A 20,831-nucleotide genomic window follows, 5' to 3' on the forward strand; every position below is an offset into this window, starting at 1 on the left:
GTTTACCGGAGCTTAAAGGGGGGAGGTCATGTTTCAGGGTTTGTTTTCTGGAGCTTAAAGGGAGAGGTTTTATTTCAGGGTTTGTTTACTGGAGCTTAAAGGGAGGAGGTCATGTTACTGAAGCTTAAAGGGGGAGGTCATGTTTCAGGTTTGTATACTGGAGCTTAAAGGGAGGAGGTCATGCTTCAGGGTTTGTTTGCTGGAGCTTAAAGGGAGGAGGTCATGTTACTGGAGCTAAAAGGGAGGAGGTCATGTTTCAGGTTTGGTTACTGGGGCCTTAAAGGGGAGGTCATGTTTCAGGGTTTGTTTACTGGAGCTTAAAGGGGGGAGGTCTTGTTTCAGGGTTTGTTTACTGGAGCTTTAAGGGAGAAGGTCTTGTTTCAGGGTTTGTTTACTGGAGCTTAAAGGGGGAGGTCTTATTTCAGTGTTTGTTTGCTGGAGCTTAAAGGGAGGAGGTCATGTTACTGGAGCTTAAAGGGGGGGAGGTCATGTTTCAGGGTTTGTTTACTGGAGCTAAAAGGGAGGAGGTCATGTTTCAGGTTTGGTTACTGGGGCCTAAAAGGGGAGGTCATGTTTCAGGGTTTGTTTACTGGAGCTTAAAGGGTGGAGGTCTTGTTTCAGGGTTTGTTTACTGGAGCTTAAAGGGAGGAGGTCATGTTTCAGCTTTGGTTACTGGGGCCTAAAAGGGGGAGGTCATGTTTCAGGGTTTGTTTACTGGAGCTTAAAGGGGGGAGGTCATGTTTCAGGGTTTGTTTACTGGAGCTTAAAGGGAGGAGGTCTTGTTTCAGGGTTTGTTTACTGGAGCTTAAAGGGGGTGTCATGTTTCAGGGTTTGTTAACTGGAGCTTAAAGGGGGGGGGAGGTCTTGTTTCAGGGTTTGTTTCCTGGAGCTTTAAGGCGGGCATGCTCCAGAGTTTGTTGCTCATATTCAGTCTAGATCTCGACACTGTAATTTGTGTCATGTATGAAACTGGAACATTATCTCTGGGAAGGGTAATCGACTGTTAGACTGATGTACACCAAAGAATTCTACTTTGCAGATATCCACAGTAAAGTTTGAAATGACTTCAATCAATTGTAATATCCCCGAATCCTTTTGTGCAGAGGCATTAGCGAGTAAGTGTGGGTTGGCGTAGTTATGAAGGTATTTCATGTGTAAACATGTGGGAGAGTCAAGAGTGAGTGAGTATGGTTGTACGCCGCTTTTAGCAATATTCCAGTAATATCACGGCGGGGGACACCAGAAATGTCCTTCACACATTGTATCCGTGTCGGGAATCGAGTTGAAATTTAACGTTGCATCAGTATTGTTTCATCCATATTGCGACGAAAACAAGAATTCGAACCAACGATTCGCGGATCCTGCAGATAGTCATTCGCCGCTTAAGATAACCGGGCTGCGCTATACTCCTAAGAGGTATTAACTCACTTAAACTTGCTTCGGACTTTATAACCGATTTAGCAGTAATGTAAATTAATATAATTAAAGAAACACGTTTGTTCCATCTGTCCATCAGCTGATTAACATTTGAGTGAGTTGCGTTTAAGGGGACTTTGAACAGTTAAGTCATGCATTTATGTCGGCCTATAAGTCAATCTCATTAAAATGAGATCTTAGTTCTCGCTACCGCTTAACAAAGATCTGAGGACATCACATTACGGTTCACGTCAGAGCGACCTTTCATCCGACCAATCAGATTGTCGCTTACCAGATTGGGAAAGTGACAGTCGCAATATTTTCTAATCATGCAACCTCGAAAGGGTTAACATCGGGTTTTCCGAAAGATAGTTACGGTCCGTACGACTGAATCTGGCCAAACCATCGTCTGTCTCACTTCAATGGGGTAAACATTTCAAACGAAAGAGATTTTCCAAAGCCGTTGAGAAGTACCGCTATACAATCTCGGTCATCTATAAGAATATTTTTTAATTTTCTTTTGTCCAGTTTTCAAATTTTGAATTGAGAATATTTTTTAAGTGTCTGGTTATGAAGTCGCTAGTTTGAAATCGGTGCCGTAATGCTCGAGAAAGCTGCTTTCTGATTGGCTAATGCCGACTTCCTGTTAGTCATTTCATTGACCGGTCAAAGTTCGCGAAAGGTCGATGTCCTCAGATCTTTAGCGGTAGCTACAACTAAGATCTGATTTTAATGAGAAAAGTCTCAGAAACCGGGTACCAAACCAATGATCATAATCAGAGCGAATCTGTGAACCCATGATCAGCTGATCCTGGCACGCCTTAGAACACTGGACCACCATACCCACGTATCTATCAGTTGTCAGTGTGTTGTCATCGTGCAGTGTCCCCGGAGTTGGCCTCGTACCTGCAGACTGTGATGTCCATGGAGTTGACGGGGTCGCAGTTGGTGAACTACACAACGTCCCTGCTGTCCGTCACCGTCAACAACCACCACTACACCGCCATCTCCAAGGGTATTGTCTCCGCTGTCCAATGTGACATTGGCGCTGTTTACCTAGGATCAGTTTGTGGTAGGGATTGTTACAAATTTTGAATAAGGACGTTTCACTATTAAATTTAATTTAATTTTTTCTTGTTATTAGTAATATAATTGGCCCGTTCCTAATTGTTTGGTAATTTTAAACACTTTTTAAAAAAACTTTTTAACACCGTTTTCGTTTTATATCCGAATTCCGAAATTTTAAATACACCATATGTCATTCATGTGTGTCAAGGTTCGCAGGGGAACGTAGACGTGGTAAATATGGCATCGGGAAGCGTCTTTCCATACCCGTGAAAATATCCGGGGTAGAATAGGCCTTCAGCAACCCATGCTTGATTTAAAAGGCGACTATGCTTGTCGCAAGAGGCGACTAACGAGATTGGGTGGTCAGACTCGCTGACTTGGTTGATGCGTGTCATCGATCCAAATTGCGTGGATCGATGGACATGTCATCAATCACTGGATTGTCTGGTCTAGACTCGATTATTTACAGACCGCCGTCATATAACTCGAATATTGCTGAGTGCGGATTTAAACAACAAACAAACAAAACTTCAAGCCGCGGGCGCACGGCCAAAAGAGGCCTCACGGTGCATTGAAAACGTTTACTTTTATGGATTCGTAACCTACGTAAAACAATCAATCTGAGCATAACAACTTGACAGAAGTGACGAAACTACCATTGTAGCTGAAAAACAATTGCTTATATAAGAAAAAACCCACCTAAAACAGCCTTTATTGTTTTGTTTTTTAAATCAGTAAACCTCAAATGACCGTTTATTCAGTAAATTATTCATTCGAACTCTACACGGTCGTACATACTTATTGTCTAACTTGAAAATCGGAATTCTTTACGCACTAGGGTTTTAATGGTAGATGGTGTATCATAGCTGTGAAAACCTTGGTCACAATGCCAGTGAGTTCTGCCACTGCAGGACGTTCGTTCAGCGCAATGAGGCAGATCAAGACATACCTCTCGTCAACAATGACCAACGAGAGGATGAACTCTGTGTCGTAATTATGATAGGCGCACATAACGGTTATATACGGTACAAGGGAAGTAACTCTTGTCTTATGTTATGAGCTCAGAGAAGTAAAGATACACCGGAACAATTGACGTGTTGTTGGTTAAGTAATAAGTCTTCCTACGACAACCCAAAACATAAAATACGTTACAAGCTGTTTGGCACTCCTCCGCACCCACAAGGACAAAGTGAGTGACGACATTTCTGGTGGACGGAACCGCCAACTTGCCCAAATCTTTGAATCAGAACTGATTTGTCACAAATATTTCAACGTTAATTTAAAGCTTCTGCGGTTCTGTCGACGACATGGTGACTTTATATTTATTGTGTATTTCAATGTGAGTGAGTGAGTTGGGTTTAACACCGCTTTTAACAGTATTCCAGTTATATCACGGCGTGTCAGCTTAATGTGGGAGGAAAGCCCGAAGTGATGCAGGTCTCGGACGTTTACCACTTCAGTGAAACCACGATCACGGTATGGATTCGAACCCAAAATCATAGGTTTCTGGCGTGCCCAGTATTTCAATGTGTCGAAAATGTGTTTTTTTGTGAAACACGTATATAGGGGCAATCATGAATATGCTTTTGCTTACACTTAAAATTAGCCAAGATGCGCTCCTAGGAGGTTGATTGTAAGTATAGATCTATATACAGTAAACTACGGTTATTACGAACTCAAAAGGACTACTATTTTAGTTCGTTATAACCGTTGTTCGTTATAAGCATATATACAGCATAGCTACAGCAAATTGTCAGGACCAGAAAAATAAGTTCGTTATCCAGTAAACTACGGTTATAACGAACACGCTTATAACGAACTAACTTTTAAGTCCAGACTTTATGCTGTAGTTATGCTGTATATATATGCTTATAACGAATTACAGTTATAACGAACTAAAATTAGTAGTCCCTTAGAGTTCGTTATAACCGTAGTTTACTGTATGCGTAATTTCGTTATAAGCGTGTTCGTTATAACCGTAGTTTACTGTACAGCAATGGATATATTTTTAATCGGCCCTACACTGTCTATACTTACCACCTACCTCCTAGTTTCTGTGTCTGCCCCCTGGTGTTGCAGTGAGGTGCGGAACTGGTACCCGCCAAGTACAGGACGTCTGCCAGCCATGTGACACCGGTACATACCAACCACGCGAAGGCCAGAGCCACTGCATGACATGTCCTAAGGGGCAGATAACTCTGCAGACAGGATCCACAAGGTCACAGGATTGCATCAGTGAGCCATTTATTTGTGATATTTTGTCATTTTTTTCCATTTAACATCTAACTTGGGATATTACAGCTGTTTCTCTATCCCCTGTACTGTACCAGACAATCCAGCGATTGATATCATCAGCATCGATCCACGCAACTGGGATCGATGACATGCATCAACCAAGTCAGCGAGCCTGACCGCCCGACCCCGACAAGCATAGCATAGTTTGCCTTTTACGGTAAGCATGGGTTGCTGAAGACACCTATTCTACCCCGAATCTACATTTTTTGTTTTATTGTATAAAACATATATCTTCTTTTCACAGCTCCCAATGTCGTCACACTTCCGCCACTACAGGTACTTCCGGTTTAAATCTGATAACTCCATTCACTTCAGCTGGTGCTGCGACATCCATCTTGTAACATCTGTGACAGCGTTATTACAGAATAACCGACGAGGAATGTAGGATTATCTGTCTCGAGTGAGTGAGTAGGGTTTAGCGCCGCTTCGAAGAGTATTCCAGTAATATCACGGCGTGTCAGCTTAATGTGGATGGAAAGTCCGACGTGATGCAGGTCTCAGACGTTTACCACTTTGGTGAAACCCACGAGAACAGGTTTGATGCTGACAGACCTAGAAATAAAATCAAGACGAGCCGGGATCCGAACCCACGATCATAGTTTTCTGGCGGGCCCAAGGGACGGAACTGTGCACACAGCGAATTGCGGCGCCTTAGACGACTGCGCCACCCGTGCCCCCGTCTCGAGTAAATGACTTACAGCAGTCATTCACCAGGGGCAGATAATAATCCATTATTCTTTAATACCTCATTGTCATTTAAAGAAAAGGTACATGAAATGTCAACCCTCCACTTGAGTCATCCTTTTGTTCAGATGACGTGATGTTATCAATTGTCTACGTCATTAATAATAATATATATTAAGCTATGCCTTTGTTCTGGTAATCGCTGAAATGCGCATGTGCAAATATTGGAGAGTTATGACGCACGAACGTCCTATCCTCACTGGTAATGTTAAACTTTCTCGCTTTCAATTCCTTTGTTAAAAGGTCAATGAATTCGAAAGGAAGGTTAATCTTCAACATTGATGCATTTAGTAGCCAAGAAATGCCTCGTTCCTCTGAACCTCATAACTCACGATATTAGTTCAACTCTTATATAACACAACTATTGCTATGACTTATATGCTGGGGCAGTCGGGTAGCCTAGTGGTTAAAGCGTTCGCTCGTCACGCCGAAGACCCGGGTTCGATTCCCGACATGGGTACAATGTGTGAAGCCCATTTCTGGTGTCTCCCGCCGTGATATTGCTGGAATATTGCTAAATGCGGCGTAAAACCATACTTACTCATTTGTATGCTTGTTTCAGATTGTGACTAAAGGGATTCAGATCGGGAGATAAGGCGCCAAAGAAGTGTCTGAAATACTCTGATGGAGTGGTTAATAAAATATCTTACTTACTTACTTACTTACTTACTTACTTACTTTGGAGATTTAACGTGCGCTTTCCGACTGATGCGTATTTCGCACACGGGCCTGGCCAGGCCATTTAATGTGTTTCCGAAAGGGGCGAAGGTGGCCTGTGCAACCCTAAGAATAAAATATCTGTCGTTGCAGTCTTTAATACATCAAAGGAGTGAGTGAGTCTGTCTCATTAAAATCAGATCTTAGTTCTCGCTACCACCAAACAATGATCTGAGGACATCTCATTACAGGTCATTACCGACCTTTCATCCGACCAATTAGAGCGTCGCTTACCAGATCAGGAAAGTGATAGTCGCAATGTGTTTTCTGATCATGCAATCTCGAAAAGGTTAACATGAGGTGTTCCGAACGACAGTTACAGGCTGTAGGTCTGATTCCGTCCAAATGATCTCTCGCTTCAACGGAGTCAACATATCAAACGGAAGGGACTTTCCATTACCTGTTGAAAGTACTGCCATAAAATCTCGGCTATCTATTAGACATTTCAGAATTTTCTTTTGCCCTGTTTTAAATTTTTAACTTTGTCAAAATATGTTTCAAAGCATAGACAGGAATGGAAGTCGCCAGTTTGAAACTAGTGCCTTAAAGCGCGAGAAAACTGCTTTCTGATTGGCTAATATCGACATGTTGTCAGTAATTTCATTGGTGGGTCAAAGTTCGCGAAAGGGGCTCTGACGTGACCTTGAGGGGATGCCAACAGATCTTTGCTCACTAAGATCTGGTTTTGAATATGATTGGTGAGTGAGTGAGCTGGTGTCTAGCAATATGCAAGGGACCCCAAGAATGGGTTCACGCGATGTGTTGGGATCGAATTTTGAATACCCCACTTTCTAATCTCTTCATATTAAAATACCCTACTCATATTTTGATAATGAGAACAGAGGTCATTGTAAGTCGTATACTGAGCCACACCACAACCAAAGATCCTCTTGAGATGTAAAACCAGAACACGGTACATGACACATACATGGGACTACTCTGTATTCTAAATGCAAAACAAACAATGGTATACGCATACCTCCAACGTAATTATATGTCTTTTCCGTGATTAATAATCGAACAAAAACCTTGTCTTCTTGCAGAACGTATTTCCAGTGCCCTGATTTACAAAATAACCGCAGCCTGTAAAATCTAAAGCAATTGCGACACAGTCGCTTTGCGCAACTGAGTCAAGATTTTATATAGACGTAGAATGTTACAAGTACCAACTGTGAGTGAGTTAGTGAGTAAAGATTGACAACCCCTTCAACAATATCCCAGCAAGATGAGGACGTGGGACACCAGAAATGACACTACATGTCGAGCGAAGCTTTAACGAACTACGGCCACCACAAATGTACGAACACCTGGTGTCACTGTAATCTTACTCCATCGGGTTAATCAGTCACCCGTGATGCAGAGGTTCGATTGGAGATGCAGCAGTAACGCATCTCCATTAAATATTGGTTATGAAATGAGGCCGTGTGTAACTCGGGAGTGTCAAACGAGCTCTACTCGGAGCGTGAATTCGACCCGTGAAGGTCCGGATTAGAAATGATCTTCAGAAATCCATGATTGTCGTAAGAGGCGACAAACGGGATCTGGTGGTCTGGCTCGCTGACTAGGTTGATACCATCTTATCCCAATTGCGTTGATCGATGCTTTTGAGGTCAGTCACTGGATTGTCTGGTCCGGACACGATTATTTACAGATTGCTGTCATATAACTGGAATATTGCTTCATGCCTATTCGAACCCGGATCTTCACGGGGCCTACTTGTATGCAAATTGCGACTACATCACGAAGCGGCTGTATCTATTCACGGATGAAGGATGCACGTGGTGTATAAAACTCACGAAGCAGTGACAATGCCTTACCATGATTCGCTGCTTTCTATCAAATTGGACCCGTGACGATCCGGGGTAGAATTGGTCTTCAGCAACCCGTGCTTGCCGTAAGAGGCGACTTACGGGATCGGGTGGTCTGGCTCGTTGACTAGGTTGATGCATGTCATCGTATCCCAATGACGTGGATCGATGCTCATGATATCATTAACTGGATTGTCTGGTCCAGACTCGATTATTTACAGACCGCCGTCATATGGCACCTGATATTGCTGAGTGCGGCGTTTAACAACAAACAAACATATTCTATCAAATTGTCGCGCACGTTTGTGTTTGAACTCATGTGACAGAAATACGAATATGAACAACTCTTGTGGTAGCAATGTTTACAGTATTCAAATTCATTTATCGCTTGTCACATCAATCGCATGCAGCAGTAACTCCATGTACCGCTCCACGTCAAGTTCTTTAACAATTTGAACATTTGGTTTCTTTCCAAGCCGCTTCCCCCAGTCCACGACCATCTGACCTCTGGTCAAGTGACCATGCAGTTCCACGCTTGCGTACACGTGGTCACTCTTCGTGATAACCTTGTTATCTATAGCGCACGCAGCCGCCACCTCGTCACAAGGAATGTACGTTGTCCAGTTTAACTCCTTGCACGAGGACACCATGAGGCGTTCGACTTCCTTCATAAACTGGCATTTCTTGGAATTGTGTTTTCTCAGTTCTGCATACTTTTCCTATGGAAAAAAATTGACGCTGTTAGTGTGGTTTTACCCATCTTCACGAGGCAGGGGAGTTAACTGACTATAAAAGTCCAGTTTTCATCCTTGTCGAACTAGGGTGGAATTATGGAGTTATATTTTGGCTGGACTAACGAGTCTATGCTTAGTCCAATCAAAATCGCGTTACACACTAGAGTGAGTGAGTGAGTTGGGTTTTACACCGCTTTTAACAGTATTCCAGTTATATCGCGGCGTGTCAGCTTAATGTGGGAGGAAAGCCCGAAGTGATGCAGGTCTCGGACGTTTACCACTTCGGTGAAACCCACGAGCACGGGTATGGTGCTGACAAACCTAGAAACATAATCGGGGCGAACCGGGATTCAAACCCACAATCATAGGTTTCTGGCGTGCCCAAGGGACGTAACTCTGCACAGCGAATTGTGGCGCCTTAGACTACTGGGCCACCCGTGCCCCCCTTTACACACTAGACATCCGGTTAAAAGACCGTGTGTACCGTCAACTGGGCGTCGACAAGTATTTTCCAAATCTTTTCATGTTTTTAATCATATTGCTCAAATGATTTGATGCGCTTCGCGAGGTAAGACCCGTTATATTACAATGTAGAATTTGATTATCGATCAGATCGTCTTAACTGAAGCAAATGCACGTGATATGAGAGGTGGAACCTGGTTGGTCAACAGGAGGGACAGAGAAGGGACATAACTCGTAGAAGCCACTGGTGGCGCTACGATCGAGCCAATCCATTCCAACGTAGTTAACTCCCTAGCTTCGCGAAGATGGGTTTTACCCCGCTTTCAGCGACATTCCTGCAATATCATGGCGAGAACACATACCCCGGGGAATCGAACTCGGGTTGTGCTTTAAAAACTAGAATTCTGGAATTATTTTCTTGTGAGTACAGGGTTAGAACCCAGCAACCAGTGCTTCTCGAAGAATCGGTAAAATGAGGATCGGGTGGTTAAAATGTATGACCTGTCTGATTGTGTGTTCATGCGGCCCAATGTCTGGGTAGACTAATTATGGTCAGGCATCCACAATATGGAAGACCTATTACGTCTATAAATACTTTCAGATTTTTAGTTTGTTAAATTATAATAGAAATATAATATTCTGCTGTAAAACATCCTTTCCACGACAAAGATGTAAATCAACATTTTGTGTCAGGGTTAATCTGAAAAATACAATTTTCGAATACTTCAAATATACTTCCAATACTTGAGAATACTTTTCTTCAACACGAGTATGATTAAAATATTCATGATAATAGTAAAATACACATACCCAGGTCAGAGCGTACTGCTCACAGAGTTCCCAACAGGTCAGCGTGATGGGGCATCCCAGGGAGTTCAGCACGATGTGGGCGGCTTCCGGGTCACTGTAAAAGTTGAACTCCCCGCTCGGTGTGACGTTACCTTCACCTTTGATAATTGTAATTATCATTCACGATTCAAGTTCTAAAAAATATATACCTTTAAAGGTAGGTTGATTATTTTTTAAATGTGAAGTTTACACACTTTTCCATTGGACGAGAGGTCGGTCACATGACCGCGACATGTTCATCTACTCATTCGCCGACGCGTGGCACAGATCAGCAAGTCATAGTTCTGTGTGCTCATTGTATTCCATAAGCTCCCAACAGAGTATGACCGCCTCCGTGGTCGAGAGGTAGGGCGTCCGCCAGGAGAGCGGAAGGTCGAACCCAGGCCCCGTCATACCAAAAGACGGATGGATGGTACTTGTTGTTACCCTGCTTTGCGCTTGGCATTAAGGGGCTAAAACAAGGACTGGTCGGCTCGGAGTCATTATACTGTGTCTGAGTGGGGTATTCATTGAAGTGATGCAGGTCGTCTTGGATGTTTACCACCCTGGTGAAACCCACAAGCATGGACATGGTGTCAAACCTAGAATCATAATCAGGGCGTATCTAAAATTCACGATTACATGAAAGCACCGTAAAATACTACTTGTCGCCGGAGAAGTCGAGAAGACGGACAGGTCTTGAGTTCAAATTGTAGCTGTTACATGCAAATACTGCTGCAAATAAGAACATTTCTCCAAAGTGAGTTGATTTCACAACAGGGGACAGTCATGAGTTCGAAGTAATCTGGTTGGTGTGTATGAAACACCCACGATCATAGGATTCTGGTGTGCCCAAGGGAGGCAACTCTGTGAAGCGAAATGCGACGCATAGGGGAGAGGGCTACTCGTGCACCCGTCACATAAGCCAGGATAAAACTAGTTTTATTGCAGAATATTTAGCGAGAAACTTTCTAATTATTCCGAGGTTCCGGTTTTGTAAGGTAAGTTTAGTATCGAGAATGGCCCCGAGATCTTTAACAGTGAGTTTTGAATGGTGTCGCACCTTCTATGCCACATAGTACGCGGATGAATTCTGGTCGAGTCTGCGCACGTCTGCATGTTGGACCTCTGAGGATGGACTCTGAGAACAAAGCTTGACCATATACCAGAGATTGCACGGTGAACGTGAGCCGAATGAACAAATTTCGAATACATACTAGTATCATAAAGGGAGATATTTTGACCATACACAACAGTATCCAAATTAGCCTACCTCTGTAGTTTCCGCCCATGATGTAACAGGCTTTTAGCCTAGACCCGAGATCTCGATCCATTCGTACAGCCATGGACACATTGGTCAGTGGTCCTATCGCAATCAGAGTTATTTCCCCTGTAAATGGAAAATCCATTCCAATATGTTGATGTGGCATAGTGGAGTGATTAAGTGAGTGAGTTGGGTTTAACGCCGCTTTTAACAGTATTACAGTTATATCACGGCGTGTCATCTTAATGTGGGAGGAAAGCCCGAAGTGATGCAGGTCTCACACGTTTACCACTTCGGTGAAACCCACGAGCACGAGTATGGTGCTGACAAACCTAGAAACATAATCGGGGCGAACCGGGATTCGAACCCACAATCATAGGTTTATGCCGTGCCCAAGGGACGCAACTCTGCACAGCGAATTGTGGCGCCTTAGACGACTGGGCCACCCGTGCCCCCGATAGTGGAGTGAATGAGCTAGGTCTGACGCCTCCTTGAACGCATTCCAGTCATCATCCGCTATATCTCCTGGGCTCGCATTTCGGTGAGCCTACACCAACCCCCGTATCCTTTCCTGTGGTTCTGGCTATCGCAAATTATCTTTCACTAACATTTTTCCGACCAATCAAACGTCGACATAGGGGGAAAGGATAAGGGAGGTAACTCGTATTACCTAGAAACCAAAACCACCGCCAGTTTTAATGAACATGAAGAGATCCTTTCCATAAAAAAGATGGCTGAGGGCTTTGTTTTGCGTGTCATTGACTTTTTCAATGTTGAATGTCTCGCAAACTCAATCATAATCAATGGGACTGGTCAACATGACACTGAGGCCGGTTTGTAACTCGTATTCTCATTGATACGTTAAACCTGGTAGCGAGGCCAATCAAATTGGCAAATGGAAATCAAGTAAGAGTTACCGTATTCGACGTAATAAGCGCCCAGGGCGCTCTCAAAATTAGAAATAGGCGGCTCTTATTAGAATATACCTTTTGTGAACAAAAAAAACAGAGTCGAAAGATCGTAATTTTCTAGGTTTATGTACCTGAAATGATACAAAAGAAAAATCTGTGCGTATCATGCACAGATATATTTTTCCAGAATTTAATTGCCCATAATTAAGGATGCATATCACACACGAGTGCGTATTATACACGAATAAAAGTCTTGTGTACATTGATCTATCGGAAGAGGTGCTAATTGGGATTGTTCAGTAGCTATTATATTAGCAAATATCACCGAGGGCGCTTATAAGGATGGGGCTCTTATTACGTCGAATACGGTATTTGAGATTGCGAGAACCACGGAATGGATCCAAGGGTTGATGGAGATTTACCGAGGATGTCCAGTTATATCACAGCGTGATGTGGTATGAAGCCTATATAATGCTATACCACAACCCTAAAAAGCCATTTCTGCACGCAGTTGCAAGCTCTTTGTGCCGTATTTTCAAAGGAACAAGCCAGCCTTAACATTCATAAATCTTTTATTGCTAGTTTTGATTATTATTACTGTGTTAGGAAGGATGACGTGAGGTCCCGAACCTTTTGTTATGCTGTTGCTGAGAATGGTATCTACCTCTTCATTCAAACACACACATCCAGTGCCACCTGTATGTAACCTATAGCTTGATAATGTGCACTTGTATATGAGAATGTATTGTAAAAGTAATAAATGTACCTGGGTATTGTTTGGTGATATCAATCAGTGCTTGTACCGCGTGTTTGGCCTGGATCCGGTCTCGACTGGGTGGGTCGGGGTCAGGAACGTCTCCAAACCCGTCCTTGCCGTGATAGTTGTATTCATCGGGTTTCTCCCAGCCAAGCAACATGTCTTCACAGCCTCTGTAGATCGGGATCTGGTGGCAGATAGAAAATGTATTACATGTCCTCGCAGCCTCTGTAGATCGGGATCTGGTGGCAGATAGGAAATGTATTATATGTCCTCACAGCCTCTGTAGATCGGGATCTGGTGGACGATAAGAAATGTATTACATGTCCTCACAGCCTCTGTAAGATCGGGATCTGGTGGCAGATAAGAAATGTATTACATGTCCTCGCAGCCTCTGTAGATCGGGATCTGGTGGACGATAGGAAATGTATTACATGCCCTCGCAGCCTCTGTAGATCGGGATCTGGTGGACGATAAGAAATGTATTACATGTCCTCGCAGCCTCTGTAGATCGGGATCTGGTGGACGATAAGAAATGTATTACAAGTCCTAACAGCCTCTGTAGATCGGGATCTAGTGGACGATAAGAAATGTATTACATGTCCTCGCAGCCTCTGTAGATCGGGATCTGGTGGACGATAAGAAATGTATTACATGCCCTCGCAGCCTCTGTAGATCGGGATCTGGTGGACGATAAGACATGTATTACATGTCCTCGCAGCCTCTGTAGATCGGGATCTGGTGGACGATAAGAAATGTATTACAAGTCCTAACAGCCTCTGTAGATCGGGATCTAGTGGACGATAAGAAATGTATTACATGTCCTCGCAGCCTCTGTAGATCGGGATCTGGTGGACGATAAGAAATGTATTACATGCCCTCGCAGCCTCTGTAGATCGGGATCTGGTGGACCATAAGAAATGTATTACATGTCCTCGCAGCCTCTGTAGATCGGGATCTGGTGGACGATAAGAAATGTATTACATGTCCTCGCAGCCTCTGTAGATCGGGATCTGGTGGACCATAAGAAATGTATTACATGTCCTCGCAGCCTCTGTAGATCGGGATCTTGTGGACGATAAGAAATGTATTACATGTCCTCGCAGCCTCTGTAGATCGGGATTTGGTGGACGATAAGAAATGTGTTACATGTCCTCACAGCCTCTGTAAATCCTATAAAGATTTGTAAGACCTTAGACTACTTGCCTCCAATCTGTCCGCCGCCTTTAGAAGTCGGAGAAGGTTTGAGGTCACCTGTGCTGCAGTAGCGTTGCCCTTGACCGTGGTCAGAGCAATGACGTCGACGTCAGACGCCGCTAGACACATCAGTATAGCTTGAGCGTCATCGATGCCGGCGTCTGTGTCGATGATGAACTTTCTTGTGGTGAGGTCATGAGCTGCCATGGTAGACTAAACGACAAAAATAATCTGATGATAAGGAGGACATCCCTGCTCGCATGTTTCAACAATGCTGTAAACGTCAACAACTTGTGTCTACAATATTAAACTCGTAAAACGAAAGGTCTTCATGTTTTCCTTTGAAAGTAAACTCTGTAGGTATACATCAATCGTTAAACGTGTAGCCAAGTGGCTGTTGAGTGTGTGAAGAAATTAACGTTGTCTTACACCAAGCACAGGGTATCGAAGGCAAGGGGGACGAGTCCTCTTGCAGGTTACGGAAGTGGGCGAGTGGTGACGAATGCGCAAAGGACGATGTATGATAAAGGCCCTGAAATGGAGATGTTCACTCCTGGTCACATGACTGACAATCTCATTAAATCAGATCGTTTACTCCGATTTCATACCCCTCAAGATCTGACACACCCTCTGTTATCTTCCCGAGGCAAGGGAGTTAACTGACCATAAAAGTCCAGTTTCCACCCTTGCCGAACTAGGCTGAAATTATGTAGTTATGTTTGGGCTGGACTAACGAGTTTATGCATAGTCCAATCAAAATCGCGTAACGAAATCGACACCCGGTTCGTAAACTGCCGTGCTTATTTCGGTCGTTTGGAGGATTTGCAAAGCATGTGTGCCAACAACTTATCAAAGGGATTTTCCAAATCTTTTCATGTTTGGAATCAAGATGTTCCCGTGATTCACTTCGTGAAGTAAAAACCCGTTTTATGACAATATAGATCTTGATTATCGATCAGATCGTCTTCACTGGGTGACGCCTTTTTATTTGAAGCAAATGCTAGTGGGGAATGAGAGGTGAAATCTGATAGGTCAATCGGAGGAACATAGAAGGGACATAACTCATAATAGCCACTGGTTGCCCTAAGATCGAACCCAGAAATTCCAGCCAAGTTCGGCAAGGGTGGAAACTTGACTTTTTGTAGTCAGTTAACTCCCTTGCCTCGGAAAGATGGCCCTCTGTGGGTCATGGGTAGGATTCACTGAGAGCTTGTCAGAAACGTTTTTCATAAGTTTGATCACCAGCAAGTATTTTACCCAGGTTATTGTTCTAAGGTTGGATTCGCCAAATAATAAACAAATGGTGAACGTCTACCTTGGGTCACTGGCCAGCTTGAAGTCTATTTTACTCGAAAGGTTAGAAAAAAAATCATTAACACTTTGACAATACGTACATGTCAAATTAATTCACACTGTAGTTAGATCCGTGAAGATCCTGACTAGATCCTGCCGTAAAAAGCGACTATGCTTGTCGTAAAAGGCGACTAACTAGATCGGGCGGTCAGGCTCGCTGACTTGGTTGATGCATGTCACCGTATCCCAATTGCGTAGAATGATGCTCATGGTGTAAATCACTGGATTGTCTGGTCCAGACTGGAGTATTTACAGACAGCCGTCATATTGCTAGAATATGCGGCGTTAACCAACTAACCAACAAACAAGCTAACTAATATTAATTAATAGTTATATATTCGTTCATATTACAGATATACAGTAATAAGATACACGATTTCAAAGCAACCTTTACTTCTGTAAAATAGAAGATCACAAAGATATGTACCACAGACCAAACATCACAACACAATCACAACCACTATTCATAGTCATACCTCAAACGTATTCACCGTCATGCACGAGAATAGTCAGTTCATTCACTTTCTTCATTATTACAAACAAATAGATCTCTATCACAAAAAAACAAACATTTTAAACTGTGAATCAGTAAAATATTGTACATTATGCCATAGAATTAACATTGAATCAGAACAGAAGCTGGGAAACTCGGAGCGAACAAACATGCGTCGGCGACCGCGCAAAGACCTCGTCATTAGACTGGTACTGTTCTCTAAGGCAAAAATTATTAGTTCAAATAATAATTTCTAGATTAAATAAATAATAAGAACATGTTGCCCCTATAAGAGACTAGCATCCTTACCTTACATAGATTTGCCTATTGTAAAGACAGAATTACTATAGCCCCCAGTATAGTATGGTGGCCGAGAGGGGACATCGCTTTATCGCTTTCTCGCTTTATCGTTTTTCTCGCTCTATCGCTTTCTCGCGGTATAGCAATATTTCCTCTTGGCCACTATATGGGTCGCATGTGCCGGTTATTTGCTTCTTTGCGATAAAAAGTATATACGTAAAACAACATTAATGAATTGTTAAACCTGACCTCAGTGGGCGGAGGCTGATGTGGGTTTTAATCATAAAAGAGAGCTGAGATTTTTCCAGTCACATTTCAAATTATACATATGAATGTTGAAATTTTCTCACTATCTACTTAAACACAATTTAACAGTACATACATAGGTGCTTTTATAACAATCCACGTATATCTGTGTAAAAAAGAATTTGATTGATTTATGGCCCTATTTAACTATTGGATTCCCCGCCCCCAGGCCAAGTTATCAAAACAAATAGCAAATAACACCGCTCAATAGCGCTGAGTAGTACGTACTTCCTAAAAATCAATAGTGTTTCCCTAAAAACAACGCTTATATCAACGTTTATTCTGTTTGCGGAGTAGATGTCATCAAAGTGGAAGTCCAATGGTAATACTACCGGATGTCCATTAGGTAATTTCGAGCTTTTGGGTGACATATTGTTCTCAGTGACCGTAACGTGGAAATAGAGTGTTGATTGGTTAAGTATTCAAGTTGGTATTTCCGCTATTCAAAGTTTACAGTGAGGCCGTCTTATCAACAGTCATTTCTGGGACATAAATGCAAAGTATAGTTAATTAAGTCTTCTCTCATTTTTGCATTTGTAATTAACTCTAACGTGAATATTCAAGATTTACAGTACATACTATTCAAAAGAAGTTAAAGAACACCCGATTCTTTCATATGACTATGGTAAGTCATTAGAGAAAGCGATAGGGCGAGAAAGCGATGAAGTGAGAAAGCGATAGAGCATGAAAGCGATAAAGCGAGAAAGCGATAGAGCGAGAAAGCGATATTTCCCATAATGCCGGACATTAAAACGTTTTTTGCTGATATTTAGTGATCCATTCCTGTAATTCTCACCGCTATTTTGCCTCTTATGATTAGATTTTTTGAAACATCCTGTAGTAGATAAATATGTTACAAAATACACACATATGTTTTTTCTCGTTTAGCTTGTATATTGTCTTGTAGTGTAGTAAATATGCAAGATTCACAGAATACAGATAGTCACTGTTCATATTAGCATTTTGCATTTTGTTCATAATAGCGCGCACACGCACACACACACACACACACACACACACACCACACACACACACACCCATCAATCTTAAACTGAGAAAAAAAAAGAGATCATATATTGACAAATAATTGTGAGTTTTATCAGCCACTGTTTGTATTGTTTGCACTGTCCAAAGAATTATTTTTTTCGGTCATTAGATTTGTAATTGAAGCCGAATATGTGCTCGTCCGATTTCGGGATCACACTTTTATTCATTTAGTTGCATGTACATTATGCAAACATGTACAGAGTTATATTTCCCTTACAAAATACAATTGGATTAGATAAATGTCTCTACCTTAAGTCACATGTACGACTTTCGAGAGCGTCATTAACCCCATTCCTTGGACAATAGAAATGAAATGCGTTTTAAATATATATTTTTAAAAACAACTCGTTTCTTATAATTACTTTCGATGAACTGACTTCGGGAATTAAATTTAATGCTTAGGTGCTTGTAAAATAAAGTTTAACTTTCCCGCCAGTAGAAACTAGATATCCGATTATAGTATAGGCTCAGGCAGGAATATACATATTTATGTAACAATTCTCTATCCATTTAAACTGTTTGGTTAACAATTGTGCGTTCTGATGTGAGTTATGTAGTTATCTACTACATTTTTACACAGACAATGAGTCGGACACACACACAAACACACACACACATATACATAATTTTGACAAAACTAGACTAAAGATATATATAAAATATTACAATGATAGCTGATTTGATATATGTTATAGATAATCATAGTAATGCATTTCATATTGTTATCAACCTTAACTATGTGGCCACACTAATTATTATGTCTCTCCTTATGTGTAGTTTACACAAGTACACATATCAACTGTGGTAACGCCACAGCGATGGGGGCAGTGGGGTAGCCTAGTGGTTAAAGCGTTCGCTCGTCAAGCCGACGACCCAGTTCGATTCCCCACATGGGTACAATGTGTGAAGCCCATTTCTGGTGTTCCCCGTGATATATCCTGGATTACTGTTAAAAGCAACGTGAAACCATTCCCACTCACTCACAGCGGTGTTTATCAAATTTCTATAAGCAAGTACATATATTTGTAGATTTGCACAAGACAAGAAACACAACTCAAGTTAAACATACATCAAATGTGAAAAAGAACATTTACTGACAACAGTGTGACACACAGTAACATTATATACTACCGAAAACAAGTTATAGAACATCCACAATTATAAGATTGTATTTTTTGCAAACAATCAGACATGACTAATTAACCATAGTCTTCTTAACTTCTCTTGAAAAGAAGGGGGCACGGGTGGTCCCAGAAACCTATGATCGTGGGTTCAAATCCCGGTTCGCCCCGATTATGTTTCTAGGTTTGTCAGCACCATACGCGTGCTCGAGGGTTTCACCGAAGTGGTAAACGTCTGAGACCTGCATCACTTCGGGCTTTCCTCCCACATTAAGCTGACACGCCGCGATATAACTGGAATACTGTTAAAAAGCGGTGTTAAACCCACTCACTCACTGTTTTGAAAAGTATATATTTAGATTTTAACCTGATTTATTTAGAGCGTATTGTCATGATCTGCCACGCGCTTTCGGCGTGATGGTCACATACAACTGAATAGGGCTATAAATCAAATCAATTACATTTTACGCGAAACTCTGTGGATTGTTTTAAAATCACCTACGTCTGTACTGTTAAATTACGTTTAAAGTAAATAGTCAGAAAATTTCAACATTCCCTCCCAATTGCAGCAGATATCACATGCAGACCCTATAGTGGTCAAGAGGGCATATTGCTTAACCGCGAGAAAGCGATAGAGCTATATAGCGATGTCCCCTCTCGGTCACCATAGTATAGGCCTCAATCTCGGTTGCCTTTGAGCAAAGCTAACCTCGTCATGTGACCCCGCTGTTCTGTTAATTGCTCACCAGCCCTAGTAATAGCGGTTGCGATTGTAGTTATGCGATTGTAGCATGATAGTTGTACGGATATCTCTGTGGTTACTCACAGCAAAACCTCTACATGCTACATCTGAATAATTTGACTTAATGGAAGCGTCGATACACAATTATGTACAACGTGAGCTTACATGAAATACGGGGGTTACCTTTCGCCTGTGACGACCCAGCACTCGGAAAGCGTGAAGGAAATGCATGTCTGCTGGTTAAAAGAAGCTGAACAGGCGTGAATGGACAAATGCACTTCCTTAATATTCCGATATTTTAACATCCATGTTTTTGAACAGAGGAGCCTTGCGCGAACGCCTTACCTTTGAATAACATATCCCTGACCCAGATGTGGCCTACTCCGGTGGTTTCAATGTCATGTCGAATGGCAAGGTTTACCGTATCTCCTCTAAAATGAGGTGAGAGGAAATGGGGTTTAAAGTTGCTTTCAACCGATATAGCAACGTGTATGCATCTGTACTGGTACGGACTAATGTCAATTTTATAGTGCTAGCGACACGGAGATACAATGGCGCAGTTTAACATGAATACCCTACTCAGACAACGTATACTGATTCCGAGCCGACCAGTCCTTTTTGGCCCCATAATGCCGACCGACCCGTGCAGATTCGGGATAGAATAGGTCTTCAGCAACCCATGCTTGCTGTAAAAGGCGCCTATGCTTGTCTTAAGAGGCGACTTACGGGATCGGGTGGTCAAACTCGCTGACTTGGTTCATGCATGTTATCGATCCCCATTGCCTGAATCGATGCACAAGATGCCAATCACTGGATTGTCAGATCCAGACTCGATTATTTACAGACCGCCGCCATATAGCTGAAATATTGCTGAGTGCAGCGTTAAACAACAAACAAACAAACAAAACAAACAAACATAATGCCGAGCGTCAGGCAGGAAACAACACGTACCATCTTTTAACGTCTTTTGGTATGACGCGGTCGGGGATCTGTGACATTAATAGACGAAGTGTCCAAACCGATTGGACGAACAGTGAGTGTGTTTTAACAGTATTTCTGTTTTGTCACGTAAAGTTGCAGGTCTTAGACGTATACCATTTTTGGTGAAACCTACGAGCACTTGTATGGAGCTGAAACACCTTGAAACACCTCGGCAATATTCCAGCTATATCACAGCGGCCCATAAATAATGGAGTCTTGTCCAGACGAAGCATGTGTTGATATTTGCAACGTCCGACGCTGTGTCCGACGCCGTCGGGATACGATGA

At 42.4% G+C, this 20,831-nt stretch overlaps 2 protein-coding genes across 4 annotated transcripts in view; one reads left to right on the plus strand and one right to left on the minus strand.

Moving 5' to 3' along the window:
• The window catches only part of LOC139473099 (sushi, von Willebrand factor type A, EGF and pentraxin domain-containing protein 1-like), a 28,446-nt gene extending 22,265 nt beyond the window's left edge, over positions 1–6,181 (plus strand). Inside the window, exons 19-22 of the mRNA XM_071255620.1 lie at positions 2,300–2,488; positions 4,564–4,719; positions 5,024–5,055; positions 6,086–6,181. Of these exons, the coding sequence (XP_071111721.1) occupies positions 2,300–2,488; positions 4,564–4,719; positions 5,024–5,055; positions 6,086–6,118 (410 nt within the window). The 3' untranslated portion in view covers positions 6,119–6,181. The remainder of the gene's footprint in view (positions 1–2,299; positions 2,489–4,563; positions 4,720–5,023; positions 5,056–6,085) is intronic.
• A 2,244-nt stretch (positions 6,182–8,425) lies between these two features.
• Positions 8,426–19,960, minus strand: LOC139473100 (nucleoside hydrolase-like). 3 transcript variants are annotated; one of them, XM_071255621.1, is made up of 7 exons: positions 19,909–19,946; positions 14,631–14,733; positions 14,211–14,414; positions 13,014–13,191; positions 11,346–11,462; positions 10,055–10,191; positions 8,426–8,767 (listed from the first exon to the last, which is right to left on the minus strand). In XM_071255621.1, the coding sequence occupies exons 3-7, from the start codon at positions 14,406–14,408 to the stop codon at positions 8,426–8,428; spliced, it is 972 nt and encodes a 323-aa protein (XP_071111722.1). In that variant the 5' UTR covers positions 14,409–14,414; positions 14,631–14,733; positions 19,909–19,946. The 3 variants fall into 3 exon arrangements, with proteins under 3 accessions (XP_071111722.1, XP_071111724.1, XP_071111725.1); XM_071255623.1 differs by lacking the exon at positions 19,909–19,946 and adding an exon at positions 16,357–16,420; XM_071255624.1 differs by lacking the exon at positions 14,631–14,733 and having other exon boundaries at positions 19,909–19,960.
• Between the last annotated feature and the right edge of the window lie 871 nt (positions 19,961–20,831).

This window comes from Haliotis cracherodii, unplaced genomic scaffold (assembly GCF_022045235.1).
Source record: "Haliotis cracherodii isolate W230 unplaced genomic scaffold, xgHalCrac1.p SCAF_26, whole genome shotgun sequence".
Lineage (NCBI taxonomy): Eukaryota > Metazoa > Mollusca > Gastropoda > Lepetellida > Haliotidae > Haliotis > Haliotis cracherodii.

Coding starts and splice junctions, on each gene's coding strand:
- LOC139473100 (XM_071255624.1), bottom strand. CDS start 14,408: ATGGCAGCTCATGACCTCACCACAAGAAAGTTCATCATCGACACAGAC. Junction 11,463..13,013: donor TATCACCAAACAATACCCAG/GTACATTTATTA, acceptor TTCCATTTACAG/GGGAAATAACTCTGATTGCG. Junction 10,192..11,345: donor CATGGGCGGAAACTACAGAG/GTAGGCTAATTT, acceptor CAATTATCAAAG/GTGAAGGTAACGTCACACCG.